We start from the raw sequence: 25,370 nt of genomic DNA, 5'->3' as shown, positions 1-25,370 counted from the left end.
CTCGCACTATCTCCCTCTCTCTCTCACACTATCTCCCTCCCTCTCACACTATCTCCCTCTCCCTCTCACACTATCTCCCTCTCCCTCTCACACTATCTCCCTCTCCCTCTCACACTATCTCCCTCTCCCTCTCACACTATCTCCCTCTCTCTCTCACACTATCTCCCTCTCTCTCTCTCTCACACTCTCTCCCTCTCTCTCTCACACTATCTCCCTCTCTCTCTCTCACACTCTCTCCCTCTCACACTATCTCCCTCTCTCCCTCTCACACTATCTCCCTCTCACACTATCTCCCTCTCACACTATCTCCCTCTCACACTATCTCCCTCTCCCTCTCACACTATCTCCCTCTCCCTCTCAAACTATCTCCCTCTCCCTCTCACACTATCTCCCTCTCTCTCTCACACTATCTCCCTCTCCCTCTCTCTCCCACACTATCTCCCTCTCCCTCTCACACTATCTCCCTCTCTCTCACACTATCTCCCTCTCACACTCTCTCCCGCTCCCTCTCACACTATCTCCCTCTCCCTCTCACACGATCTCCCTCTCTCTCACACTATCTCCCTCTCCCTCTCACACTATCTCCCTCTCCCTCTCACACTATCTCCCTCTCCCTCTCACACTATCTCCCTCTCTCTCACACTATCTCCCTCTCTCTCACACACTATCTCCCTCTCCCTCTCACACTATCTCCCTCTACCTCTCCTCTCACACTATCTCCTCACACTATCTCCCTCTCACACTATCTCCCTCACACTACTCCCTCTCACTCACACTATCTCCCTCTCCCTCTCACACTATCTCCCTCTCCCTCTCACACTATCTCCCTCTCATACTATCTCCCTCTCTCTCTCACACTCTCTCCCTCTCCCTCTCACACTATCTCCCTCTCTCTCACACTATCTCCCTCTCCCTCTCACACTATCTCCCTCTCCCTCTCACACTCTCTACCTCTCACACTCTCTACCTCTCCCTCACTCTCTACCTCTCCTCTCTCTCACACTATCTCCCTCTCACACTATCTCCCTCTCTCTCACACTATCTCCCTCTCCTCTCACACTATCTCCCTCTCTCTCTCACACTCTCTCCCTCTCATACTCTCTCCCTCTCATACTATCTCCCCTGTCACACTCTCTCCCTCTCACACTCTCTCCCTCTCCCACTATCTCCCTCTATCTCTCTCCCTCTCTCTCACACTCTCTCCCTCACACGATCCTCACTATCTCCCTCTCCTCTCTTACACTATCTCCCATCCCTCTCTCACACTCTCCTCCCTCTCACTACGATCTCCCTCTCCCTCTCCTACACTATCTCCCTCTCACACTCTCTCCCTCTCCCTCTCACACTATCTCCCTCTCCCTCTCACACTATCTCCCTCTCCCTCTCACACTATCTCCCTCTCCCTCTCACACTATCTCCCTCTCTCTTCACACTATCTCCCTCCCTCTCACACTCTCCCTCTCTCTCACACTATCTCCCTCTCCCTCTCACACTATCTCCCTCTCACACTATCTCCCTCTCCCTCTCACACTATCTCCCTCTCCCTCTCACACTATCTCCCTCTCTCTCTCACACTCTCTCCCTCTCTCTCTCTACACTATCTCCCTCTCTCTCTCACACACTCTCCCTCCACACTATCTCCCTCTCTCTCTCACACTATCTCCTCTCTCCTCTCACACTATCCTCCCTCTCTCTCTCACACTATCTCCCTCCACAACTCCTCTCTCTCCCGCTCCCTCCTCACACTATCTCCCTCTCCCTCTCACACGATCTCCCTCTCCTCTCACACTATCTCCCTCTCCCTCTCACACTATCTCCCTCTCCTCTCACACTATCTCCCTCTCCCTCTCACACTATCTCCCTCTCTCTCACACACTATCTCCCTCTCCCTCTCACACTATCTCCCTCTACCTCTCCTCTCACACTATCTCTCTCACACTATCTCCCTCTCACACTATCTCCCTCTCACACTATCTCCCTCTCTCTCACACTATCTCCCTCTCCCTCTCACACTATCTCCCTCTCCCTCTCACACTATCTCCCTCTCATACTATCTCCCCTCTCTCTCACACACTCTCTCCCTCTCCCTCTCACACTATCGCCCTCTCTCTCACACTATCTCCCTCTCCCTCTCACACTATCTCCCTCTCTCTCTCACACTCTCTCCCTCTCATAACTCTCTCCCTCTTCAGACTATCTCCCTCTCACACTCTCTCCCTCTCCCACTATCTCCCTCTCTCTCTCTCCCTCTCGTCTCACACTCTCTCCCTCAACACGATCTCCCTCTCCCTCTCACCCTCTCTCTCTCACTATCTCCCTCTCTCTCTTACACTATCTCCCTCCCTCTCTCACACTCTCTCCCTCTCACACTATCTCCCTCTCCCTCTCACACTATCTCCCTCTCACACTCTCTCCCTCTCCCTCTCACACTATCTCCCTCTCCCTCTCACACTATCTCCCTCTCCCTCTCACACTATCTCCCTCTCCCTCTCACACTATCTCCCTCTCTTTCACACTATCTCCCTCTCCCACTATCTCCCTCTCACCTCTCACACTATCTCCCTCTCCCTCTCACACTATCTCCCTCTCCCACTATCTCCTCTCCCTCTCACACTATCTCCCTCTCCCACTATCTCCCTCTACCTCTCCCTCTCACACTATCTCTCTGTCTCTCTCACACTATCTCCCTCTCCCTCTCACACTCTCTCCCTCTCATACTATCTACCATCTAGATGTGTGTACCCCGCCTTCATCAAGTTACTGCTGCTGACAAAGTTAAGAGAAAGAGAAAGTGAGACAAAGAGGGAGAGGAAGAGGGGGAGAGAGAGGTGGAGGTTGAGGTAGAGGTAGAGAGCGCGAGAGAGAGAAAGAGCGAGACAGAGAGAGCGAGACAGAGAGCGCGAGAGAGAGAGAGCGAGAGCGAGACAGAGAGAGCGAGAGGGCCAGTTTCTCCAGGTCTCTCTGAAAGAGACCAATCGGCACTCTGAACCGTGACTCTGCTTCCCTGACGAATCTGGGCAGCAGGGCAGAATTGGTCCTCGACTTGCGTTGGGGCGTACAACCAGCACAAAGAGGTGTCCTCGATAGTTGTTTTCAGATATGTTGAATCAGGTGAACAGAGAAGTCATTTGTAAGCCAGTTATGTTTATTGATCTCGATGAAGATGGCTGTCAGATACTTTGGAATAGAAGCAAGCATAGTGGTTGCGGTAGATGACCGTTTGGTTGTCTGATGTTGTTAAAGGAGTGACATTTGAAAATTGAGAAAGTTGTACCAATTTATGAGGAAGTGTGGAGATCAATGACATCACCAATCATGGGCAGGTAGAGATTGTACTGAAATTTGCCATAACCACAACATTTTTTTGAAAGATGCCAAAAAGAAGCAAACTGCTTTCTAAATTATTGCCTGATAGTCCGGCAGCCAAGGGGAGTGACCCCGGAATTCTGTGATATAGCTTTTTTCTCTGCTGATTATTCATCTTTGGGGTGTATATAATGAGATCTTGGTGGTGTGGACCTGTCACCCTTGAGCAATTTTAAATATTCAAGATGTCGTCCAAGATGGCTGTCACGAAGGACTAAAATTCGAAAATTCCTATTATTTCAATGTTTTCTGCACAGATAAATTATTTTTTGGCCAAGATATGTTTTAGGGTCCAATAATTTCGATAGAACGGGTTTGAGAAGTATTGGATGTACCGTTGCTATGGTAACTAGCAATATGACTATCATTAAGCCGGTAAAAATGACAAAACGTCCAAGATAATATGAATAGAACATTCTTTGTATTTCCTCGGTATATAACATTGACGACAATAAATTCGATAAAAAGAATGAATGAGTTTAAGATTTTCTGTTGCCATGGTAACCACCTTAAATAGCTTCCAAAACTACCGCTTTGATGGCCGAAACTAAACAAACTTTCACTGCATCAAAGATGAACAACATAGAGCAGTATGATTTGTTCCTGGATATTATAATTTAGGGCCATACAAGATGACCACAGGAAATGCGATCAAATTGACCACAGAGATTGCAAAGAATATCAAAAATAGAATTGCATCGAGAATGCCATAGATTACATGTAGGTGACAACTACCATTAGTTAGGCAGTTAAGAGGAAGCATCGTTCATTTTTTCAGAAAAGCACCAAATTTGGCACAGATGTAGTATGGACCGATACAATTGTTTTCCTGAGGGGCACCCAAAAATTCAGAACCCCTGGTGGCCGCCATATTGAATTTCAACATGACCGCCCTCTGTGACCTATTTCCCTCAATAACTTCTATACTATGAGCGATAACACCACAGTTCCAGTGTCTTACCCCATGTTTTCATGGTCTCTGAATCCAATGGGATCAATTGCATAAAGATTGGCATCCATTATCTTTAATTTCAAGATGGCCGCCATGGTGTTTCCATTTTCCTTGAATCTCTCATAGTATTTTAGGTAAAATTTCAATTCCAAGTGATACACATTGTTTTATTGGTCTCTGATAACAATGGAATGGTATTAATTAATCAAAGTTACATGGGGTAAGACACTGAAACTCCCCTCAGGAAAACAATTGTATAGGTCCATACTACATCTAGCACCAAATGTAATGTTTCGATACTATAGTATGCCATGTAAGACGCTGCCACAGCGTTTGATTGCCATTATTTAATTAGTTTATCTAATCACAATCTAATCAACAATAATAATACTTTATCTGTGTAATACATGTCCATTATGTCACTTTTATTTTATGTATGAATTATATATTTTTTTTTCAAGTCCTATTTCTTTCTTTCAGATTGAGAAAATGTCCAAGAAGTTCACCCTGGTTCAGCCTCGCCCTCGTGGGAGCCATGATGATCCACCAGACATCCCATCAACTGACTGGAGTCTATGTGTCCTTTGTCAAGAGACGACATCAGAATCGCTTCAACAGCCAAAGAGGGGCACACGCTTGGATGCTGATGTGAGCTACAAGTTGTTGGATGGTCAGCTGAAGTTAGCACAGGAGAAGGGCTACGATCCATTCAAGATCGACCTCGATCGCATTGATGACGGCAATGGCATTGAAATGACATTGATATCGAACACTGCATCATGGCATAAGTCCTGCAGAAGTAAACTTTCTGTCTCCAAAATTGATAGGTATGCCTCTGCCAAGAAGTGGACATTAGATGGATCAGAAGCACAGCAGGGAGGTAGTCCAGTGAAAACACGTCGTCTCATCAATCTGTCGCACATTAGTGAGCAATTAGAACCAACTTGTTTCTTTTGTGATGGACTGGGTGGAGATGCTGGACTCCATAGGGCTTCTACATTTGGTTTAGACGAAAATTTCCGACGCTATGCTGTAATGCTGAAAGACACTCACTTGCTAAGAAAACTTGCTGGAGGAGATATGGTGGCTATTGAGGCTGGGTATCATAAGCGGTGTCTAAGTGCACTTCACAACCGTGCCTCTAAAGTGTTCTTAGGTCATCAATCTAACAAAGCAGACAGGGAAGAGGATCAAAGGTGTCGTAGCATTGCCTTTGCTGAAATATTGCTGAATAATAGAAGTTATTGAGGGAAATAGGTCACAGAGGGCGGTCATGTTGAAATTCAATATGGCGGCAACCAGGGATTCTGAATTTTTGGGTGCCCCTCAGGAAAACAATTGTATAGGTCCATACTACATCTGTGCCAAATTTGGTGCTTTCCTGAAAAAATGAACGATACGCCCTATTTTTCGGTCTTAACTGCCTAAGTACATTAAAGAAACTACGTGAGCACACACGAATGTTCATGTTAGAAAACAATCTATCTTTGGCTTGCAGGCATTTCAGTTTAGAGTGGTGTCACAAAAGTAATGTTCTGACACAATGGGTCATTGGGTATTTGCAGATGGATACAGATGTGTATACGTCCCCGGGTTCAGTTGAGAGACATCGTCATTTTCGTCATCGTCGTCTGCCTGTAGAGCCTGCTTTGTTCTTTCGTTGAAACAATGCTGGCCACCCTGACATGCACAGAAAACTGAGCAGGCAAAGTTTGCACTGTTGCAACCACATCTTTGTGTCTTGCAAGGGATCTCACTACTGCAAGAACATCTGACGAGTTTCAGTAAATCATCTGGTGCTAGGGGGATGTCACTGGGAAGAGTTGTTGGGAAAAGTGTTTTGGAGCCATCTTCCCGTGACCATCCAAATGCTGTTGGATCCATTCTCGGTGGATCTGGTTGCAGTGCATTCCTCCAGACTGCCACCTGAAGGTGAGCGCGGGCCACATTTTCCTTGAATGCCTCATTTGTTGGAGGCAAGGAAGCCAGCTTTGGTGCACCAGCCACACTCCGGCCCACTTTGCTGGCCCACATTTCCTGGCGTGCCTCTGTCAATGACGTACATCTAGTCTGGCCATAACAGGCCAGAATGAATGGTGTTGCCTGGGAGGTGATCTCCGACAGAACGCGAATTGTGTCACCTATGTAGCTTCGGGCATAAACGCCAGCTCTCAGGACTCTGAGTGCCACAGCCTTTCCAATTCCGAAGTATGTTGCCACTGTATCGCAACCAGTGAGTCCATGTGCTGCTAACAGGTCTGGGATGATTTCACGATGCTGGTCAACGGTGGCATTGATATCAATCACTGCACGACCATGAATTGGCGAAACCATCAGGACAGAGGTTGAAACTGGTATGTCACCTTGGCAACAGAAGTGAAGCAGAAGAACAAAGATGTCAGTGTCGTCTGCAACCACAAGCACTTTCTTAGCCTTCACCTCTGCCACTTGTTGAACAATAATGGTATCCGCCTCCTCCTGCGTTGTTTTCATGTCCTGGCGCTTGATGATGACACCACTATTAATCTCCACTGGCACAGGGTCACTTCCAGTGAGAACAAGCTTGTGCTGTCTGTAGTCATCCTTGTGGGATGCCATGTCCTTGCATATTAGGTCGATGAGTTGCATCTTGTTTCTGGTGACAGTCAGCATGACCTTCTCTGGTGGTAGACGCGTGGTGCACCGCAGAGTATACACCCTGCTTGCTCCCTTGTCTCGTCCTTGCCTTGTGCTGTCCTTCGTGCTGTCTGCTTTGTATCTGAAAGTATAGAATTGGTATGGTAGGGTTAATTCGCAGATATGTAAACAGCATCCATTTTATTTGCAGCATGAAGTTGCGCTCCTCTTTAACTTGTCTCATATATGGCCAGAGTGCAGACTTAGGTGAACTGATTACTACCATTTTTTGTCAGATGGATGTAATGTGTTCATAAGAATGGTACATGCATGTCAATTTGTGTGGTTATGGTTGCAGTACATGCTTAAATCTGTTATTGATGAACATCACAATAGCGTTGATTCCTATATTTTTGAAGTGACTCACCTGTCAAACACAAGATATACGTCAGTCTTCTTCAGGCGTCCCTGGATGTAACTGCGGAATCGGTCCAGATAGTCTTGCACTGTGCCAGATGTCGGCCATGGTACTACCCATAGTATAGCACAACCATCCAGGAATTATGCCTCTACATCCTTCTCAGCATTTCTGCTCGATACCTCCCCTTTGATGGCATTCTTGAGGTTGGCCTTGGTTTTGGCTTCACGCATCTGACCATCTGCATCAAACATGGAAGTAGGATAAGGTAAAAGTTCATGAGCCATGATGCTGTCAGCATCTAGGCTACATGGGCCAGACTGCAGTCCCATGGCTCTGGCATAGATAGTCTGTGTCAAAAACTTTGACCTCACCTACTTTAAGGTGTTTCCGGGTGACTGCCATTGTATTCACTGTCTTGGTTATGGTATCATGAAAGCCACCAGGCCAGCTTTTCTCGAACGTCTCCATTTGGTTTTCACCCAGAGTGACGGCATTGTTGACATTGACTAATGAGTGGACTACAACCTTTCCAGTCACCACATTGACTAGTCCATCTTGATGCTGCTCTGGATCTAGCGGATCTATGCTGAGTTCTACTTTCTCACGCAGTGCATTCCTGTCCTGGGCATCGGCCTTGATTCTGGCTGGCAACTCTTCCTTGTGGTAGGTCTGCGCAGGACCTTACCTGTCCCTCATTTGGTTCAAGTCATTAATGATTACATTGCATGTATGTATGTAGACTGTATGCCCAGGTTTTCAGGGTTTCGGGTTTCAAGGTGTGGAAGTGTAACTCAGTGTAACTTATTAATTGGCACTGGTAACTTATTAATTAACCTGGTAACAAAGCAGATACATTTTACATGCAAACTCTGTGAAAGACGAGTTTGTAAATGAGTGTCAGGAATGCGCCCGAACATGATAATCTCTTGTCCACCTGGTCACAGCCCCTGGCTGAAGCACCCCCCTATCGTTTGGTAAACGGAACTCACAACAGGAGGGGAGCGAGCTGATACCAGGACTTGGTACATGCATGACCTCGGGGCATTAGCGGAGAGGGGATTAAGTCCAGTTTGTCCATATAAACGAGAGCAAACGTGGAGTCGACAGGACTTGCTGCGAGGAGCTCTGACCAACGGGAGTGGCGGAGGAACATCAGCCGAACGAGAAGGACCAAGCGAAAGGAGTTAACCTGATCCATTATATTATGCGGTATTATTATTTGGTAAATGGAATGAAGTGAATAACCAGTTAATAAACCAGACCTTTTGTAAACCTGTGTCCGGTCATTGGAGTCCTGAGTCCCCCACTACAAATTCTACCACAATTTGGAGGCACCACTGACATCAACTGGACACAAACAAGTCTTTGAAAGGTGAGTATGTCTTGTTTTGTCCAGTATGATTTACGAACTTGGGAATAGTTATGTTGTACATACATGGGGAAGGAGGTGGTTCTGGGGGTTCCGTGCGCACCGATGCCGCGATAGGTGGCGTGAGCCATCACGAATGGTACTTCGATAAACGACTGTAGCAATTTATTCGTGTTTTTTTTTCTAAATGATTTCTGTAAATACGTATTTTTGCGCTGGTCATTAAGGGTCTTACTGTGACCTGGGAGCAAACGGAGCAAGCGTGCACCTTGCGACCATTTGCTTCCAGGACGTGTAAGGCCGGTACACTCGTTCACAAATGCCGCATTACACGTATAAAGTACTTCTTTTTTTTGCACTTGTTCAAAGCACTCGACTTGCTCGGCGAGCGAGCGACTTGCTCGGCGCTCGGCGACCGACAGGGAACCGGGAAAGGGAATTATATTTATATATATATATATTTTTACCTCATTCCAATTTATGGTATTGCGACAAAAAGGCTTATATCTTTGGAAACGACTGGTCGGATTTAGACAAATTAAAACTCGTTCGATCAACAAATAAATTCATGACAGACAATCCCACCTCATGCCGGTCCAGAATTACTGTGAAAGATGGCGATTGGATAAAAATTGCATACCAACACTCCCTCACTGTCCCTCATTGTCCCTCATGTCCATTCCGGCACCCTGTCTCTTGCTCCCGCTCTTTTTCCCTCCCTTTACTTCCCATTGGCGGACGTTTTGCGAGAAGCAAAGCGTTTTGCAGGACGCTTCCAGGAAACAAAACCAGTGCTGTTGTTTTTTTTTGACGAAATTTGCCAGATAAATAGCATGGGTGGACACGGAACCAGTGCTGTTGTTTTTTTTGACGAAATTTGCCAGATAAATAGCATGGGTGACACGGAACCAGTGCTGTTGTTTTTTTTGGTGAAATTTGCCAGATAAATAGCATGGGTGACACGGAACCAGTGCTGTTGTTTTTTTTTGACGAAATTTGCCAGATAAATAGCATGGGTGACACGGAACCAGTGGTGTTTTTTTTTTGACGAAATTTGCCAGATAAATAGCATGGGTGACACGGAACCAGTGCTGTTGTTTTTTTTTTTGACGAAATTTGCCAGATAAATAGCATGGGTGACACGGAACCAGTGCTGTTGTTTTTTTTAACGAAATTTGCCAGATAAATAGCATGGGTGACACGGAACCAGTGCTGTTGTTTTTTTTTAAACGAAATTTGCCAGATAAATAGCATGGGTGACACGACGAAATGATTGGATTTTGGTGAAGATCCAGGTGCGAATCCGGCTACGAGAATTGTTTAAAGTGATTCTTCACCATAAAGAGATCGGGTGAAAAAGCGATATACATGATATTTAACATAATATACTTATTAATGTTATTATTTTAATATTATTAAAAAAAAAAAAAAGTGACAAAAACACGCCGATTCCATTTTTGGTTCAGGTCCGAATCCAGATCCGGCCTATCAGTGGGATACAAAACATAAACTGTTCACCAAGGCGGAGATATAATAATAATAATAATTCTGTATTATTTAGTTAACCAGTTTGTGTGAAACCTCAACCTAAATATAAAAATTGATCTGCTTGGTGTTAGTTTAAGGGCTGTTCCAAATTTATCCTGATTATGAGAGATAATTACAGGAAATGTGTACTGTTCTTGTTTGGTGATTATGAGACAAAAACAGCAGAGTGGGAATCGGCAGACAATGGAACAGCTAGCGACGAGTGTTTGTGAGTAACAACCACCCTCTGGTCGAGGCTCATAGAAGGGGTGATGCTTACTGATTCGGCACGCTTACAATAGGTGTTAATGGTGGGATGTCAGAGGTTTTGGTGTGGTTTAATGTTCACACTGTTTTGGAAAATAATGCTCGATGCAACATGATCCTAAAAAAAGAACCCAGCCCTACATCGAAAGATCAGGAAGGGAAGGAATGGAAAATTTGTCAAGGTTTGAAATTAATCGGACAAGTGGGTCCCAAGGTATGGTCACCGTACTCGCAAGCCGTTCGCTTTGGCTCTGCGAATGGACCAAACCATTTCATGTAAATAGAGGGGGGGTTCTGTGGTCGTTCGCTTTGGCTTTGCGAACGGACCAAACCATTGCATGTAAATAGAAGGGGGGTTCTGTGGTCGTTACTGCCACGTGGTTTCAAAGTTTTTGTTGTTGTTGTTTGCACGCATGTTTTTTTTGCAAGCACGTACGGGCAAGCACGTACGTGCGGGCACGCCCTAGTATATATAAATTGAGGTAATATTAAGTTATGGAATTAATTGCTTTCAACAATGCAAAGGGTGACAAGATATGGGATTTTAATGGGATTTTAATGGGATATTGATTTATTGATTAATCACAACGTTTCACTTTCGTTGTTGCAACGTTTTGCTCCAACGTTTTGTGAACATTTAAATGTTGGGTTTTGCTGACGTTTCCACAACGTCGCTACAACGTTTCACTTTCGTTGTTGCAACGTTTTGCTCCAACGTTTTGGGAACATTCAAATGTTGGGTTGTGCTAACGTTTCCACAACGTCGCTACAACGTTTCACTTTCGTTGTTGCAACGTTTTGCTCCAACGTTTTGTGAACATTTAAATGTTGGGTTTTGCTAACGTTTCCACAACGTCGCTACAACGTTTTACTTTCGTTGTTGCAACGTTTTGCTCCAACGTTTTGGGAACATTCAAATGTTGGGTTGTGCTAACGTTTCCACAACGTCGCTACAACGTTTCACTTTCGTTGTTGCAACGTTTTGCTCCAACGTTTTGTGAACATTTAAATGTTAGGTTTTGCTAACGTTTCCACAACGTCGCTACAACGTTTTACTTTCGTTGTTGCAACGTTTTGCTCCAACGTTTTGGGAACATTCAAATGTTGGGTTGTGCTAACGTTTCCACAACGTCGCCACAACGTTTCACTTTCGTTGTTGCAACGTTTTGCTCCAACGTTTTGGGAACATTCAAATGTTGGGTTGTGCTAACGTTTCCACAACGTCGCCACAACGTTTTACTTTCGTTGTTGCAACGTTTTGCTCCAGCGTTTTGGGGACACTCAAATGTTAAATAAACCGGATAAGAATTCACGAGTTATTTAATTATGAGCGATTATAGAAGTACTTATTTAATTAATTACATTTCTTATTAAATTACAGTAATTACATTACAGTAATTACCTGAGGTAATTACAGTAATTACAGTTCCGGTAATTACAGTAATTACAGTAATCATTACAGTAATTGCAGTAATCTTATTACAGTAATTACATTACATTAACTCAGGCACCTTTTGAGTAAGGAAGCTGATATTTGGACATGACACTGACCAAGTGATGTGGCTGTCAAGGAAAATATTGATTTATTGATTAATCATTTAATAAATTAACTCGTTGATTTATAAATGACTTATTTAATTAAAAGTCCTCAGAAATACATCTTCGGATGAAATACTTACAGATTGGTTATGCTATGAGCCAATTGATTAAGGAAAATATTTTGTGATGGCCATATTGGCAATTTCGTGGCCATATTCGTGGCAACTCAGTTAGTGCCACTGCACCTTTAAAATGCATCCCTGCGTTCATTTTTCGATCGATTGAGTTGAAATTTTGAACACTCGGATCTGGACTGTCGTTGTTAACGACTCTGGCACGCACTCGTCCAATCAGGATGGAGCGGTATGGTCCCCGGATTATCACTGCCCGCAGTTTTAATTAGTTTTACTTTTTTCACTTGGTCATATAATTTTGAAGACATGCATGTCATGATAGAGGAAATGTTTGTTCTGTTAAACGGAATAAATGTTGTTTATTTGTGTGGGTGTGTATTTTTGTGTATTTTGGATATATTTTCACGACTAATTCCAGTTATCGTCCTGCAAAATGTCTGCTCGTTCTTTTTCCTTTGAGTCGTAAATTCCTGTTGAACTCTCATTAAAATGCGGAATTAAGTACGCTGTGTGATGATGGAGATCCTTGATGACGAATCAGGAATAGTGAATGAGCAAACAAATATCACGGATGGTACACCGGATAGGGAAAATGTAGATGAAACCCCTTTTGCTCAGGTGCTGTGTAGCGCTGCACAAAGATCCATATGAGCGGGGCCTGGGTGCTGTGTAATTAGTACACAAAGAGCCAATTACTAGGGTGCTGAATAAACACAAAGATCCATTTTTTGGAGCTGGTTCTCCCGATGCTGTGATTTATTCAAAGAACCAAAAAATCTTGTAAGAATTAAGATATGATTTGTCGACATTATAAATACTTTAATGTATGTAACGATTTTTGTAACGATCATCCTGCAAAAGGTCTGCTCGTTCTTTTTCCTTTGAGTCGTAAATTCCTGTTGAACTCTCATTAAAATGCGGAATTAAGTACGCTGTGTGATGATGGAGATCCTTGATGACGAATCAGGAAGAGTGAATGAGCAAACAAAATAACGAATGCTGCGGCTAGAGCAGTGGAAGCGATTTTTGAATTGTTCAATGATTATTCGATATTGTTATGACTTATTGTCAATAGGTATACTAAGTGGCCATGAGGTAGCCTGTTGCTATGTACAGTTTTATTATATTGTTGATTATACCACATAGCTGTGGTGATAAAGAAAATGTTTGTTTAAATAGATGATTATGATAGGACCATGACTATAAAATCATGATGATTATTATGAATGATATCATAGGGTTCAAATGCAGAATGCTGCATGAACTTGGGAAAGAACTTTCAAGCCCTATGGGATAAATTGGGTATTACAAGCGATGGAGTTTCAAAATTTAGCATGATTGAAGGAATTTGACAGTCCCATTTCAGGAGTTTTACGAAATTTATATTGCCAAGAGATTTTGGGTACTATTAAAAGAAAAATGAGAGATATTTTTCCCAAAGAACTTTAATATCTGCCATCCATTTTGGCTGTCTCACGAATGAAGGATGAGTTGCCTTTAGTGGTTGCAAAGAAAATTTGTAGAGACCAGGCAAAATGGGGAAATATGTGAGATATGACCCTAGGACAGGACGGTGATTCATCAATTAACATGAGGTACGAACCAGAGGTGACGGTCAATGGATGGACCTGTCCTGACATCATTGGGGAAAGGGCTTATGCAAGGAGACATCCAAAATGATTAATTTGATTTATTGATGAATATTGATGAATTAATTGAAATTGAATAATTGATTGAATTGTTGATTGATTGAATCTAATTGATTGAATTTAATTGAATAAATTTAACTGAATAAATTGAATTGAATATATTGATTGTTTGATTGATGAAAATGCGGTCTCAAGAAAGAAGCTTTGATATCTTTGCGAGATATTATCAATGTGGAGACAACCTGGGAAAATTGAGCAAGGTGGTGAGTTTATATACAGATATATATGTGCGGTTACCATTGTGTGATTTCCCCGTCAACAGAGCGGACACCTGAGGATTCACCCATTTCATACTGACCCTCCGACTCATCCGCAAATACTGATCTGTGAGATTGGATTGTGCAAAAGCCACAGCTGAGGGAGATTCTCTGGAAATCACCGTGTGAACAGGTGGAGAGATCCTTCCTGGAGGTACGAGTGAAGCTTTAGAGGAACCTGGAACAAGCTACAACACATCCAACGCTACTTTGATAAAAGGCAGAATGGGAAATGGAGCCTGCAAGAATACACAGGGACAACCAGAAATTCCACAAAAAGGTACTTGTACACATCATATGTACGACCGTTATGGTGCCGAAGCTATAAGGCAGGTCGAGAATTGGTATTTGTGGACAAAGGGACATGATGAGGAGTTTCCAAGAGATGGTACATTTGAGCGAAGTCGATTGGAAAGATTGGAACAAAGATTGAAAGCCAGGAAGAGACAGAATCTAACGGGAGACTGGCTTGCATTCCATCTTTGGGATGGTGAATCCAGACAACGGGAACAGCAAGAACGGATAACGGATCTAGAACTTAAAATAAAAAGGATACAGGATACAGTGGAGGAGACAAATGCACAACTGCCCTCGAAATTAGGAATGAAAGTGACGGTTGTCCCATCTGATTTCCAGTTGTCTCCCCAAAAAGGACGGTACAGAGAATTTTTTCGTGTTTCAGGAGACAACGAGAGATTGCAGTGGCAACTCAGGGATGTAGAGATGCAGCCCAGCAATACAAATGCACAGGTGGACAGAGCAGGTAACGACAGAAGCCGGTGCTTCAACTGTGGAGAGATGGGACACTGGATAAGGAGATGCCCATATCTGAGCAGAAGACAATTTCGACAGGGAAACCAAGGACAAAGAAACCAAGGACAAAGAAACCAAGGACAAATAAACCAAGATCAAGGGTACCAGTGCTGACCGATACCTCAGACAATGATTAGGCCTTCATTGCGACAAATCCCAAATGACGATTGGCCTCAACAAATTAGATTACTGGACAAACATGAATAACTGTCGATGATTCTTGGGTCTGAAAAGTTTTCGGAGCAAGAATTATTCATTTTTTCTTTTGCTTGTAAGCAAATTGATATTTAATTGATCAAATGCCGAAATTGGATCTTTTATGTTGGGCACACAATTTTAAATTTACAAAGTTGGAACAATTGCTTTGCAAATTTTAAACCAAGGGACAAGGGTCACGTGATGATCAGGTGGGAATTTCGGACTATTGTTCCACACGATTGATAAGTCAGTGGTCGACTGACATGTAAATGGGTGTGTAGTCAAATTTGGATAAATTATTGTGGGAACTGAAAGGGTAATTTCAATGTGACATCATAGGGGTTTTCTAAGAATAAGCTTTTGGTCCATTTGTGTATTAACATTTCTAAAATTGAAGGACAAATTTTATGAAATTGAAATAAAATTGACACCCATCCTGATCTGTAAATAATAGTTCCAACGCAAACAAATACGCATAATGCATGTGTGTGTGTATTTTTTGTGTGTCAATGTTAGTGTTTTTTATTGTTCTGTGTATCAATCTTACAAGATTGTTGACACCGACAGTGTGCCTGTCTGGAAATGGATAGTTTTATGTGGATGGGATTGAATATGCAGAGAATCCGTAAAATAAAATAGAAATAAAATTTGATTATGAACATTATCTCTTTTGTCAAGGGAGATGGAATATAAAGATTTGATGTGCTGGGTTATGAGCAGCCATTAATTAAATAGTAAAATTGTGAGTAACTTGGGGATTCCATTTTTGATAGAATTTATATGAGAATAACAGCTATTTATGGAGATGAGCTTCATAAAAAGAAATGAGGGAGTACAAAATTATCCAAATTTGGGAGAGGTCTTACACTGACTTCCCAGAAGACTCTGCTCATGGATTTATATATATATATATAAACTTGAATTTTATCAGCATATAAATTGTGCTGCATGTATGGATGTGTATTAGGCATAGATGATATGGGAAAATAGTAAAGAAAATCTTGCTGATTTGAACTATTGTGAGTTTTAAAACGGAATGCATTGTGCATCTTAAACCAAGGGGCAGCCATGAACGCGCTGTTACGTTATTTATACTCAGAACGCGCTGTTACGTGTACCTGCAACATATTTGTTAATCTCGCACACCTATATTGGCATACTGGTGTCAGTAGTACTCACTGGGTGCATAGAAATGGATGAGCAACAGTTAAGGGGGTGTAAAAAAAAAACAACACTTACTTGGATATTTTCTACAAAAGTAGGGGTTTCAATAAGTGGTACCATACACATGGGATTCATCAAATTAAGTTTTGGAGTTCAAACAAAGTCACTGGTTAACAGATGGGAATGGATAGTAAATAAATTCTTCGATGCTGGGTAAAGGAAGTGAGATATTACAAAGACTTATTAGAGCTATTGTTCTTCCTTGCAGCAGTGGGAGAAAATTTAGATCCAACATAATGAATCTATAAATGAATGTGATAGGGATAATATCCTCAATTTGTACTAATTATTTGATTGTGGGTAAAGGAATTAATTAATCGTAGTGGATTGTTAACAAGCAGCCTGAAATGTCCTGAGAGTGTGCATCCATGTAATCAGAAATCCCAGATTTGTTTTTTTTACAAACAACATTTTGGTAGAGATCTTATGTGGACGAATACTTGCTTGGTAGATAAAAACGGTACTGCATGTTGGCAGCCACTTCAGTGGCCATTTAGGCCGAACAAATAGAAAAAAAAAACTGTAATTGAATATGTAATTTACAGATGAGTATTTGGGAAGTAAAAAGGGAATTTATTGATTTGGGAGACATTTTTCGAAGGTTTATTAAAGTGTTGCAATATGACATTTGGCAAGGAAAATTATTGGATGGGAAAATTAGATCTGTTTATAAAATGAGTTTGTTGACCCATTGAAGTTAATTCTTTGAATTGTTGTTTAATTAGCATTTTGAGTTCAAATTGGAAATAGTTTGGTAGAGCTTTGGTTAAAACCTTTGGTTGCAGTTTTGGAACAAATTGATAAACCGTAGGAGGTTGATAAGAATATAAACAAATATGGACCTAAAATAGAAAGATTGTTATGATGATATGAAAAAATACTGAGATTAAAAGATTAAATCAAGTGATGTTGCAAATGAAACAGTAGAATTAAGATAATGGCATAACGACAATGTTATGAGTTGTGTCAATTACAATATCAGTGAACTCATATCACCACGAGTGACACACTGTTAGGAAAAAGAGGGAAAAGAAAAAAGTGGAGAGTAATTATGGTAATAATACATTATGTTTAATTTGTTGGTTTGGAAAAATTGTTGTTGGGAATTAGGTATTCCCGTTTGTGATTGTAATCATATACAATGCTATTCTTAGTTTAGTAATAAAATACATACCTGATTGAATATTATTTGTGTGACGCATATAAATGAATATAACTTTTTGTGTTAAGGAAAAACAACAAATTGTTGAATGTGAAACTGTCGGAAGATATACATGATTATGCTGATTTCATGGTAAGATGTACCCTATCTGATTCAGTGTGTGCGGAAAGCAGATTCAGATGTGACTGAGCATAAGGATAAGACGAGATCACATTTTGGAGGGATTGCTAACGGAATTGGGAAGAAGTTCGAGAAAGAAAATTTGTGGCTAAAAATATGAAGTTAATCGTGGCATACACCCTCTTTCTCAAAGAATGATGAAGACATTCTCCCGTGTAACTTGGAGATGAATGCTTACCTTCACCAAGGAAATTTATGTGACCATTTGCCTGGATCACACTGCAACATATGAAAGAAAGGCGATCACTTACTCTTGTTCGAAGGCTTCGAACATTCACCACATCAGAAGTTGCAGGACAACGACATTTTACCTGCAACCTCTGTGAAATGCGGGGACATATGTTATTACTTCACCAACGTCCGGGGAACCAGCATGGAGCTGCAAAAAACGGCTGTGCCCTTGTCACAACAGCTGTGCACGATTCTGCTGGTTGCTCCTGGTAAGGACCATGAATGACCTGAACACCATGGTCCCAACATCATTGTGGATGCATCCGGCACCCCTGTTCCACATCTTGCTGGCCAATCAACGTCACACCAATACTTGCTGCCCACTCACAATGAGGGAGGAGGCATCGACTACAACTGGGTGAAGGCCTTGTTCAGGAATTACTATGGTTTACAGCAAAAAGTGGCAAGAATGCTACAAGGAGAGCAGGGTCAGTCTATGACTCCGCAATGTTACCACAACAGCGAAATCCTACACGAAGTAGTGCAGGAGCTATGAAGACATTAGGAGAAAATGTTTCATACCAGGATTCAAACACAAGTGATCAGCCCTTCCTTTCAAACAAAGTCAACATTTGTGTGGAGGCAAACGTTTTTTGCCAGATGGTGCAGATGCTTTACAAAACTTGAAAATGAAGTGAAATTGTTGTATCTTGGTGATGGTGAAGTGTTGTTTAGAAAATATATTTGTGATGCAAATGCAATAGATTGAACGATATGGAAGGAGTAAATGACCAACGAAATGTTTTGTGATTCTTGCAGGATGACGGTGTATGCCCAAGGGAATTTGATTACCAAAGTGATTGATTATTTACTTATACTTGTAATGATGTTTACTTGTAGTGATTGATTGTTTACTTATATTGATGTTTAGATTAATGGTTAATATAAACAAAAAAAACAAAAAGATGAGGGAATTGTGGAAGTGTAACTCAGTGTAACTTATTAATTGGCACTGGTAACTTATTAATTAACCTGGTAACAAAGCAGATACATTTTACATGCAAACTCTGTGAAAGACGAGTTTGTAAATGAGTGTCAGGAATGCGCCCGAACATGATAATCTCTTGTCCACCTGGTCACAGCCCCTGGCTGAAGCACCCCCCTATCGTTTGATAAACGGAACTCACAACAGGAGGGGAGCGAGCTGATACCAGGACTTGGTACATGCATGACCTCGGGGCATTAGCGGAGAGGGGATTAAGTCCAGTTTGTCCATATAAACGAGAGCAAACGTGGAGTCGACAGGACTTGCTGCGAGGAGCTCTGACCAACGGGAGTGGCGGAGGAACATCAGCCGAACGAGAAGGACCAAGCGAAAGGAGTTAACCTGATCCATTATATTATGCGGTATTATTATTTGGTAAATGGAATGAAGTGAATAACCAGTTAATAAACCAGACCTTTTGTAAACCTGTGTCCGGTCATTGGAGTCCTGAGTCCCCCACTACAAATTCTACCACAAAGGTGATGCCCACTATACCTCAGCGCCCATGTCCATATCGCATGAAGGTAGTTTCAATGGCCATATCAGTCCATATGCCATTGAACAAACCTGAGGTGTGATGCATTGTGTGCTCTCGGGCCATGAAGTGTTTGCAGACTTCACTGGGAAGACGTTCCATAGTACGCAGGTAGCACAGGGCATAGCGGGCATATTGGGTATGTCCTGCTGCAAAGAAGAGAGGTATCATTTCTTTGACAGTATCGAGATGGAGTGCTCAGTCTGCCTCTCGCTCAGCTCGAATGTATTTGAGGATGATGAAGACGGGTTTAATCAGGCAATCTACCCAAAGCTGTGATGTTTTGCTTCTCGCAGAAACAGCATCTAATTCCTGTAGTAGGTCATCCATCTTTTGAAAGTTGTGCTTCCCAAAGAGAGGTCGCAAAAGTTCCTCTACCAGCATCCTGAGAGCTCTTATATTTTGTGGGAACTTCTTGCCGCTGAGCATTTTTAGTACACCACCGAAAGCAGCACTTAGTATTTCTACTATCCCGGTGTCAGCCATCAGCGTACCATTGCAGCCACAGTAACTCATCAATAGGTGCATACCACCCAGTCTCAAATAGAAGTTATGGAACCTGGCTTCCTTCTCCCAGAGAACATGCAATGCAATGCGGTATAGATGCTGGTCAAGCGTGAGGATTGTGCATACACCTAGGAAATAAAAACAATGCTCTAATAAACATTTTCTTGAAATTTATGGCAGTTTTGCCATTTTTACTACCTTTTACCGACTTAATGGTAGCCATATTGCTAGTTACCATAGCAACGGTACACCCAATACTTCTCAAACCCTTTCTATCGAAATTATTGGACCCCAAAACATATATCTTTGCCAAATTTTTTTTTATCTGTGGCAGAAAACATTGAAATAATAGGAATTTTCGTCCTTGGCGGCAGCCATCTTGGACGCCATCTTGAATATTAAAAATTGCTCAAGGGTGACAGGTCCACACCACCCTACACCTCATTATATACACCCCAAAGATGAATAATCAGCAGAGAAAAAAAACGATATCAGACATTTTGGGGTCAGGGGGAAATTTGGCCTTTGGCTGCCAGACTATGAAGTTAGTTACATGTCCCAGTGAAAACACTAATGTTAAAACTTATGCCAGCTGCTGTTAGGGCTTTAAATTGGTTAGTTATCGAATTCCATCAAGTCGTGTCTGTCCGGCTGATGTGATATTCACGATTAGATTAATCCAAATATCCCTATCCTGCACTGCTTCCCGAAGCTCTGGTAGAGACAGGTTTGGTTGCAGCCTTTAACCCATCCACCCAGCACATCCAATATCTACCTCTTCTTACCTCCATACCGAACAAAGTTTTCGCCAGACTTCCATTTTCTGAATCCTTGATGTTTAACTTGGTCCAACATTTGAAAACTGCCCAAAAAGGATTTAACTTCCCACTGTGCATTTTTTTGATCTTTGCAATTTAAAACTAGAACGGCACTCAGTAGAGAGCATACCTCCACCTGGTGGGCCACATCACTCAATGGTGAAGAATCACTTTGAAAATTAAACTAGCTGGATCTGGATCTTCACCAAAATTGAATCGATTCTTCCTCGTCACACACACAAACTGTCCAACAAGTATCGTCCAAATCCATCCATAACTTTTTGAGATATCCTGCTATGTATCATTTTTGGCCTGATCTCCCGATGGTGAAGAATCACTTTAAAAGTTCTAGTAGCCGGATCCGAATCCGGATCTTCACCAAAATCGAATCATTTCGTCCTTGTCACATACGCTACATCTCTGCCAAATTTCGTGCGAATCCGTCCACAACTTTTGGAGACATTTTGTTCACAAACGAACAGACAGGGGTGAAAACAACCTCCATCCACTTTTGGTGGCGGAGGTAAAGATCACGACATTTTATTCCACTTTATTCTCAAGTGGAAACTTTAAAGGGCACAACTAATTTGAAGCATCAATTTCGTTTATTTTTATTCCCAAATTGCCATAATTTCTTGATCACTATTTTAGTTTCTGTAATGTGCACTTGGAATAAAGTGGATTGAGAGATTAATAAGATTTGGATTCACTGCATACAGATCGCATGGGGATTTACTCTTGCTCAACACCTACAAAACGGCAAAAAAGGCTAATCAATGCATCAAATGCCACGAGCAAGATGAGGTCAAGACTTGGTCCTGCTCTCATTAGCATGGGTTGTTAAATCCAGTTAAGTTTCTCAATGACGACACCAATGTGAGCTAACGGCAAATTATTTCCAATCAGCACTCTTTTTCATACCACGCCGGAAAGTGGTCAATAAGCGTCGTTCCGCTCGGGAAGAATCGATGAAGCAACCTTTATCAGATGAGAAATCGAAGAGAATCACTGCACTCGTGAAGCCTCGTAAACGCGAAAACAACGTTGTGCAGGTAATCTATAAGGCGTGACGTCATCGACCAAGTTTCACAAGTAATCCTGACAAGCGAATTCTGCAGCTCTATCCCCGCAATAACTTTGCCTCCTCTCTCCACTAAAGTCAAGCAGTTTAAACTTTTGCACAAGTAACATTTATAAAGATATGGGGATAAACTAAACGTTATATCCGTTACTGTTGTTACTGATCAAGCATTACATTAATTTGTACTCTCAAGTACAAAAGCTGGGTGTGGGCATCGACGTACATTTTTTGTTTTTGTACACAAGATCGAGGCTTAGCTCGTGTAAGAGCTAACATTAATGACAAAAAAAAAACTCGGACACAAGACATAATAAAGGCAGCGGGAGACGAGATGGGGACAGAGGGGGAAGCACACAAGTACATTTGAGAGCAGGAACATCGGGAGATCTGTGAAAGGGAGAGGGCTTGGGGGGAGGAGGCACGGGAAGGGGTTGAGGTAAAAACCACATGGACACAGCTGGGACTTCCAGGAAAGAAGTCGGAATTTCAAAAAAGTGGATCTGGGGTGAATTAACGGCGGTAGAAAAGATCAACATTTTGGATGGTGGAAGATAAGAGATGGTGGTGAACAGATGTTTTAAAGACCTGGAGGGAGGAGTGGGATTGAAGAGAGTGAGGGAGTTTGTTCCAGAGGCAGAATTTTTTTTTTTTTGTATACAAGATCGAGGCTCGTGAAAGAGCTAACATTAATCACACAAAAAGTCAAACCGACACACAAAACACAAAAAATAAGGGGAGCGGCAGACAAGATGGGGAGAGGGGGAAGGACACAAACACATTTGAGAGCATGGACAACAGGAGAAATGTGGGAGGGGGAGGGCTTTGGGGGAGGTATAAAACATATGAACACTGCAAGGACTTCCAGGAAAGAAGTTGGAATTAAAGACAAAAAAAAAAAAAAAAAAAAAGTGTATCTGGGGTGAATTAGCGGGGGTAGAAAAGATCCAGGTTTTGGATGGGGGAAGATAAGAGATGGTGGTGAACAGCTGTTTTAAAGACCTGGAGAGAGGAGTGGGATTGAAGGGAGTGGGGGAGTTTGTTCCAGAGGCGGGAGAAAAGGGGAATGAAAGAGTGAAGGTGAGCAGAGCCTAGATTTTGGCAGTTTAACCATAAGAGGGTTGCAGGCAGATCTTGTGCGACCTGAAGGAATATTGGGGGGACAGAGCAGAGAGAGCTGGGGGAGCAAGGCCGGAGAGGAGTCGGTAGAAGACAGAAAGACCACCAACCTGCCTGCGGTGAGTGAGTGAAAGGCCCTCGGAGTTAACTTAATCGCAGGAGATTCCAATGATTCTGAAAGCTTTGGTTTCAACAGCGTGAAGCCGAGCTTAGTGTGAGGCAGGAGCCCCAGCCCAGAGGGGGAAACAGTATTCCATTGAGCTGCGGATGAAAGCCTTGTATGTGGTGAGGAGCTCAGGTGTGCCAAGGAAGGACTTCGCATGACGGAGAAGGTGAGCAGAAGAGCAGAATGAAATGAGCAGGTGAGCAGAATGAAAGAGTGAAGGTGAGCAGAGTCTTGATTTTGGCAGTTTCACCACAAGAGGGTTGCAGGCAGATTTTGTGCGACCTGTAGGAATATTTGGGGGACAGAGCCCAAAGAGAGCTGGAGGAGCAAGGCCGGAGAGGAGTCGGTAGAAGACAGAAAGACCACCAACCTGCCTGAGGTGAGTAAGTGAAAGGCCCGCGGAGGTAGCTTCGTCACGGGAGATTCCAATGATTCTGAAGGCTTTGGTTTCAACAGCGTGACGACGAGCGAGGTGTGAGGCAGGAGCACCAGCCCAGAGGGGAGAGCAGTATTCCATTGAGCTGCAGATGAAAGCCTTGTATGTGGTGAGGAGCTCAGGTGTGCCAAGGAAGGACTTTGCACGATGGAGGATGCCCAATCGGCGACTGGCTTTGGAGGCCAGATTTGAAATGTGATTTTCCCAGGAAAGATCATGGCAGATTGTGAGACCCAAGAGCTTGAGTGACAACTTATTGGAAAGGATCATTGAGAAAGTCGATGGGAGGGTTGTCAATTTCATCAAAAGTCATTGTGGACATCTATTGTGGACATGTCACTCCCAAATTAATTCCTTCACTCCTAAATTATTTGATTATCTCCTTCGGCAAATCACCGATGGACCCCAAACACAACTAGAGGGCTGCAATCAGAGATCGCTGATGGTTCCTGGTATCGTCAACTCATAATATTAGCCAATTGGTAGTACTGTACTTTAAATTCTGCCTCATAATGAAAATAAACGTTTTTGGTTGGTTTGTTTTGTCCAAAGGGTTCAGTATGTCATTGAAATTAAATAATGGAAAAATTAAATAATGAGGGAAAATACAAAAAAAAATCAAACAATTGAAGACTTGTTTTTGAATTTTGGGGGAAAATGTAATATTTGAAAAAATAAGTAATTTAAAATTTTAAATAATGAAAAAATTATTCTTCAAAAGGCAGGACACCACATACACCAAGACGAAACACTGAATGCCTCCCTCTGGGAACCACAACTACAATATAGGAACTGTGAGCACCAACCGAAACGAACACGAAATGAGCCATTTGGTTCGTGATTGTCAACGATAACGCAAATTGCACGATTTTCCAACGTGCAACTCAACTCGTACCACGTCCAATCGTTACAGTCTCAAATCAAATCGATTTTTTTTCTTTCTTCACTGCTAAACAATTCCATTGCGAGAGTAACACGAGCGTATGTATGCAAAGGTCTAATTGATTTCCCAGCCTGATTGCAATGTTGAAAGGTCGAATCACTTTGGTGGAGCTGTTAAGATTTCACCCCCACTCAAAATCAAGATTTCATTTTACGTCGAGGGCGTGATTCAAGCAACTTGGTTTGTGCCCGAAGTTTGAAAAATATATATATATATATATATTATCACCAAGTACGTAAATATGAGCAGCAACAAGTGGAAATGCTTATCAGATTAACAGCAAAATGCAATGTTAGGAATTCCACAGGGAAATAAAGAGCAAACTGAACACAAACAGGAGTGGACTTTTCACTCAGCGACTGTAGTATAAAAGGTAATGACAAAAGGAAAGCGTTTTAGGCTTTGGTACTAGCTTCAAAACCTGAATGACTACTCAAGGGTGACAGTTAGGGTACGGTTATCAACATTCTGCCTGATAAAGCTTTTTGAAGAAGTGACCAATAAATACCTGAACCCACAACTTGAGCTTAATTTAAATTTAAAAAATGAGAAAGCATCACAAAGTCTAAAGCCCATCCTCTTTGCACAACCAAAGTTGATGAAAACAACGGCTAAAAATAAATACATAAATCATTAATTGGTCTTGTCCATATTCAAATAATGATTCGTTGAAAATTTGATGATAAAACCTCAAATGGTAAGGTAGAAGAAAGCATCTCATAAAACAGGAAAACAAAATAAAGAAACACGGAAGCATAAAAAAAAAAAGGGACAATGCTACTTGTCAACGTCATGACAGCGACTGATATGCCTCCCGC

At 42.3% G+C, this 25,370-nt stretch overlaps 1 protein-coding gene across 1 annotated transcript; it reads right to left on the bottom strand.

Annotated features, from left to right (window-relative positions):
- Positions 1-3,765: 3,765 nt before the first annotated feature.
- On the bottom strand, positions 3,766-8,129 carry LOC137412418 (uncharacterized). Its single transcript, XM_068097710.2, has 2 exons — positions 7,362-8,129; positions 3,766-7,076 (listed from the first exon to the last, which is right to left on the bottom strand). The coding sequence occupies exon 2, from the start codon at positions 6,968-6,970 to the stop codon at positions 5,867-5,869; it is 1,104 nt and encodes a 367-aa protein (XP_067953811.2). The 5' UTR covers positions 6,971-7,076; positions 7,362-8,129; the 3' UTR covers positions 3,766-5,866.
- Positions 8,130-25,370: the final 17,241 nt, after the last annotated feature.

The sequence above is a fragment of the Myxine glutinosa genome, chromosome 1, assembly GCF_964187855.1.
Source record: "Myxine glutinosa chromosome 1, kmMyxGlut1.1, whole genome shotgun sequence".
Taxonomy (NCBI): Eukaryota; Metazoa; Chordata; class Myxini; order Myxiniformes; family Myxinidae; genus Myxine; species Myxine glutinosa.
Note: the sequence above shows the minus strand (reverse complement) of the source record. Positions and strands in the feature narration are given on the sequence as shown.